This window comes from Medicago truncatula, chromosome 4 (genome assembly GCF_003473485.1).
Source record: "Medicago truncatula cultivar Jemalong A17 chromosome 4, MtrunA17r5.0-ANR, whole genome shotgun sequence".
NCBI classification, from domain to species: Eukaryota; Viridiplantae; Streptophyta; class Magnoliopsida; order Fabales; family Fabaceae; genus Medicago; species Medicago truncatula.
In genome coordinates, this window is record NC_053045.1 from 28,705,881 (window position 1) to 28,711,644 (window position 5,764).

At 34.5% G+C, this 5,764-nt stretch overlaps 1 protein-coding gene across 1 annotated transcript; it reads right to left on the reverse strand.

The window, feature by feature from the left end:
* Nucleotides 1–402: 402 nt before the first annotated feature.
* LOC25492350 (SRSF protein kinase 2) lies at nucleotides 403–5,501 on the reverse strand. Its single transcript, XM_013600447.3, has 4 exons — nucleotides 5,146–5,501; nucleotides 3,048–4,025; nucleotides 1,750–1,797; nucleotides 403–1,372 (listed from the first exon to the last, which is right to left on the reverse strand). Exons 1-4 carry the CDS (start codon nucleotides 5,329–5,331, stop codon nucleotides 953–955), a joined length of 1,632 nt encoding a protein of 543 aa, XP_013455901.1. The 5' UTR covers nucleotides 5,332–5,501; the 3' UTR covers nucleotides 403–952.
* Nucleotides 5,502–5,764: the final 263 nt, after the last annotated feature.

The following is a 5,764-nucleotide window of genomic DNA, read 5'->3' on the forward strand; positions in this document are numbered from 1 at the left end:
CTGAGATAGCTACTGACATAGTGACATTGCTAACATTTGTCTATGAAAAAACACTCATTCAAAATGTACAAATCATCAAGGTACACCGTGTTGGAAAGCCAAAGTGTAATCTAGGAGAAATTGCAAAAACTTATAAAAAAAAAAATTAAAAAAAAAATCAGTTTAAGCACTCTCCAACAAACAGTCTTCAACGCACTCTTTTATTTCAGAATAATTGATCAAATTATGCAGTTGAGCAAATTGATATTATCCAAGTTTCAGAATGAAATGAAGTAAATATGAAAACAAACACTGGATATTGTTTGGCATAACCAAACTCTAAATATTATTTTTCAATTTTTGCTACATTAACAAAAGCAGGAATTCAAATCCAGAAAAATATACAATATGTCAGCATTTATATATATACAATGAACACTAACCTAAGTTAAATGCACCATAAACTCATACTAAAAAAGAGTGAAGTCCACAGCCACCAAGTAAGACGCAGAGAATTGACTCATACAAATCCCTAAAATACTATTACGGGAAGACAAAAACACAGTCTAGAAGTTGCAAACAATCGCAAAACATCAGTTTATAAATAGCACTGATAAATTAGATTTGAAGCAACCCCTGTAATACTAGTTTATGGTGAAAGAAGGGCTTCCCAAATCACAAGTTCGATGACAAGTCTGTAATACACAGAAAATCATGCTAGCAACTCACTCTCCAACAAACTATTTTCAATACACACTCTTTTGTTGGTTGAAATCCTTGTAGGGCCAATGTGATTTAGTGGAATTCATTCAAATTTCAACCAATAAAAGAGTGTGATGTTAGCACTACTCTTCCATAGAATTCAAGTTCCAAGAACCAACAAGATGTGTCCATGCAAAAAAAAAGCAAAACAAAAACAGGTTGGATATTCTTCACTAATGGCTTTAGAGGTTGACGACAAACGAATTTGCATCTATGTTGATGACTTTACGGGTCGGGAGTTTTTGAGTGACATAGGAGATCCATTAATAGCTATATTCCTAACACCAACTTCCACCAACTCCTGCTCAGCCTTTTCCTTGTCCTTCCTTCTCTTTTCAAATGAATGCTCATTGATTGCATCAGGTTGTGTACTAGTCAGTGAGGGCTCAAGAGTTCGAGGACCTGCACTTATCCATGGATGGGTAAGGCACTGAGCAGCTGTTGGCCTCTTTTCAGGGTCAAAATCAAGTATTGGAAGAAGGAAGTCAGCCATTTCATTTGCATCTTGTTCACTGAAATTATACTTCTCCATCAGAATCTTTTTTTTCGGCCAGAATCGCAACTCACGGATGTGCCTCAAGTCACCATGTCTATTGAAAAAATCTCGGGAATAGCGGCCACCAAGTGCAATCTGCAAGAAATATTTGATTAAATTTTGCTGTTGACATCCAATTTTCAGAATGAAATGCAGTATTTTATACCCTATTGTTTTGTTTTTATTTAAAAAAAGGGCAACCCGGTGCACTAAAGCTCCCGCATACGCAGGGTCCGGGAAGGGGTCCCACCATTTTGGTGTATTGTACGCAGCCTTACCCTGTTTTTTACACAAGAGGCTGTTTCCAGGACCCTATTGTTTCGTTTTTCTTTAAGCAAAAAAAAAACTCATTAAGAGACAAATTGAGTACACAATTATCAAAAAATAAAATAAAAATGAATAGTGTTTATTAAACATGTAAAATCGATGACATGTAACTTCACAATTTCCACCAGAGCAGATAACTTTCCTACCTTGCTAGGCATCTTTCCAAGAAGTTCCATCATCAATGCCAGATGATCCTGTAAAACAAATAGATATCATTTATCAATCCACTGATTAAGCTAAATTCAGGAAGCCAGTGCATTCTTTTCAAATTTTTAAAGATATTCCACAAGAATGGGAAGCTTTGACCTATATCGATCTCTTTAATTTATGTTGAGTCAAATCTTATATGTTTACCATTAGAATCGATGTCAACATTTTATGTAAATCGTAAGAGGACAAAATATAAACTTTATATGATATGGGCTTCAAGTCTCGGTGATTTTAACTATTTTTCCAATTATTAATTCAAAATTTTCATTAATTAGCAACAAAGAATCATAGTGAAGCCTCGATTCTAAGATCAACAGGGTAACAGCAAAACAATTCAAAATTGAGAAGTTTGCAAATTCTTGTTGAAATAACAGGTCATGTTTTATCCAAATTATGTTTTCCAGTTCCAAATGCCAAGCACAAAGGAAAATTATAAGGAGTGCATATATAAATCAGAATCAAGAGACAAGCATGATAATATTATGTTTAGGAGGAAAATGTTTATGAACTATCCTAGACAAATCCTGTATTATTTTACTAGGCCTTAGAACCCCATAATAGTATCTCCCATTGTCAAACTATAAATTATAATTCTATAGCTTAAGCAAAGCTTTCAGCATTACAATTTAAAGCTATCTCTTGGCATATAATTATTTCCAAAATATGGCATTTACCTTCTTCTTTAAATAATTTACTAAAGTCGGTAGATAATTAAATATATGCAAAACTGTACCAGAGAACCTTTAACTTAATTAAAAGTTTCAAACAGATTCTTTATCTTTATTTTAGAAGAACAAGGTCATTTATCTTATTAAACGACAGCAAGGTTGAACCTTTGGATTTTCCGCCCAAAACCATGAAAAAAGGTGTATGCTGCTGGTTGGATGTTTAACTCGATTGAGCAGCGGCACTGCAGAGAGCTGTAGAGACGTTACCAGCAGCAGCCAACTTTGATCGAGTACCAGCCGCATACACTTTTTCACGGTTTTGGACAGAAAATCGTTGAAGGTAGTATACGAGTGTAAAAGCATGAAAAGGTTGAACAATAAGTTGTATAATAACCAACCAAAAATTTAAGGACAAAAAAGCTTCCACTCTGTTCAGAAAACACTCAGTAGCAAATCAGTTTTCAAAGCCTAATAAAGATTATCACAATTAAATTAACAACATCAAATAATAATAGCACAAAATAAAGCAAAACAGTAGTTTCTTAGTACTAAACAGGGGAACTTGCCTCATCCCTATCATAGTTGTCACCACTGTGAGGATCAAAAAGAACATCACCAGTAGCAAGCTCAAAGCAGATGCAAGCAAAGGACCACATATCTGCTGGAGTTGAGTACTTAGAACCAAGAAGGACCTCAGGACACCTATATTGCCTTGTTTGAATATCATTTGTGAACTGTTTATAAGTCCAACAAGCATTACCAAAATCAACCAGCTTGCACTTAAGATCAACAGCTGCCAGCAGCTTCTTTCTCATGGAACGGCTACTTTTCTTATGAGCGTCATTTCCTGGTGCAAGGTCTTTTTCAATGGTCTGTGTTGATTCACCTTTACTCGAAGAGCTATTGGGTTTGTTTTCAACAGATTCTACACAGGATTTCACATTGTTACAATTATCCTGCTCAGGTTCTTTACAATCCTCCCCAGATTCATCTGGACTTTCCTTCTCAACACAGCCTTGAGCCACCCTCTTACCCTTTCCCTTCATTTTCTTCTCCTGGTTCTTCGTAGGATCTCCATTCCCAATTTTACAGTTTTGAGTAATGTCATTATTAGACACAGCCTTATTCTTGGTGTTTGGAAGGATAAGTGGAGCACCAGATTTCCTTGGATCCTTTGACGGATCAATCAGTGAATGAAGTAACACATTCTCAGGCTTCAAATCAGTGTGTATGACAGATAGCTCACGGTGCAAGTAATCCAAGCCCACTAGAACATGAAAACATATCTCTTTCACCATGGAGAGAGGAACTCCACGATAGTCACTATATTTGATAAGGGTGAGAAGATTATCACCAAGGAATTCAAAAACCATACACACATGCACACCATTAGGCCCTGAATGCTTAAAATGATCCAAAAGCTTCACAACACATTTTTTGTCGTCAGGGTCTCCCTCTTCAATTTGTTTGAGAATCTTTATTTCATCCATTGCAGCTTCAGTGTAGTGTTGCGCACTCTTTTGAATTTTAAGGGCCACATAACGCTACAAACAAAAAACTTTCCAAATCATTAACAGAGTTCAGAAATCCAAAAATATCAAGTAAGGGCAGTAATTTGTTATCAGATCTGCATCAAACACGAGTTAGGAAGTTTGTTCTATGTTGAGTAAATCAACATTCTAATCCTTCAAATTGTAAGGGTCAATCAATTTCGTCCCTCAAATTTGCAACATAGCAATTGAGTCCCTTAAATCAAACGTCGGTCAATTTAGTCCTTTTTTCTAAAATAAGAAAAACATTTTTAAAGGTCGTATGCTTATCTTAATACAGCAAGAGACTATTCAAGCCAATTTGTCAATCTTCCATTGGTTTTGAATTTTATGCATATTTACTAAAGAAATATTTTGATGCAGTGGCAAAATTGATTGACGTTCTTCAATTAAAAGGGACTAATTTACTATTTCATATGTATGAGGGACTACATTGATCAACCTTTACAAATTTCCAGGACCAAAATATAGACTCTTCTATGATTTCACTAGTATTGATACTAATGTGACATCAGGTGTGCATCATTACCAAAAGAAACTGTAACTGCATATGAATATGGATATGTATGTAATTCATTCTATATTTTTGGTAGTATTTACAAAAACATCACAATTTTATCATTTTATTTCCTATTCTCAAGCTAATTACTATTTCCTAGTATTTTTTGTTTTTCATAGGTTTCCTCGACCAAAAATAATCCTGTGTCAGACATAAATGTGGGTAACTTTCCCAGCCGAGATTCAAACCTTGTTTCGTCACGTGGGCATGGAAGAATCTAGCTCATTTGAGGTGGATCAATTGAACCCCTAAACTTTAAAAAGCAATGCAAATATAACCCTATATATTTCACATTTTGAACCCCTAAAAATTTCTTTTTACACCACTATCTCGATAACTCTAAAGTTCGAACCCCTAGATCAGGGTCCTGAATACGCCACTGATACCCAACCCACATTGGTTATTATTTCTACATTAAAACCAAAGTCGTAATTTCGTAATTACTACGGAAAACTCTAATGATACGCGATATCAACGACGAACACATCACACAAAAAATTACAAAAACAAAAACAGGTAATAAATCAATGAACTAGTTAAAAAGGAAACACCCACCGATTTGAGAGTATCCCAAGCAAGCCAAACAGTAGAAAAATGACCCCAACCAAGCTTAGATTGAACAACATAGCAGCCATTGTTGAAAGCATCACCAAGTTTCACAGCATGATACCCACCACGCCTATAGTGTTCAGTACCTTCATCTTCTGAACTGTAATCATTGTTGATTCCTTTTCTCTCCATTCACTTCAAAATGAATCTGAGATTTTGGATCCAATTGTTGGAGTGAGTGAAAATGAATCTGATTGAGAAAAGTGTAAACCCTAATTGAAAAGGGAAATTTTGGGGATTAGGGTTTTGATAGTGTTGCCGGGAAAATGTAAAATATGAATGTGAGAGAAAGGGACAGTTCTTATTACAATTTTGGAAACATATTTATTGTCTTTTAATTCTTTTTAATGCTTGTATGCTCTTTTCTTTTTTTTATTAAAATAAGTTTAGATATCACTTTCGTGATATTTGGAGTAGCTAAATTAGTCATTTAAATTCCCTAAAAAAAAAATTAGTCATTCAAAATAATCAAAAATATTTTGTCTTTTTTTTTGTGGTGAAAAATATTTTTTTATTTGATAAATAATTATATGAGAAAGATAAATTAAAGAATTTAACATATATA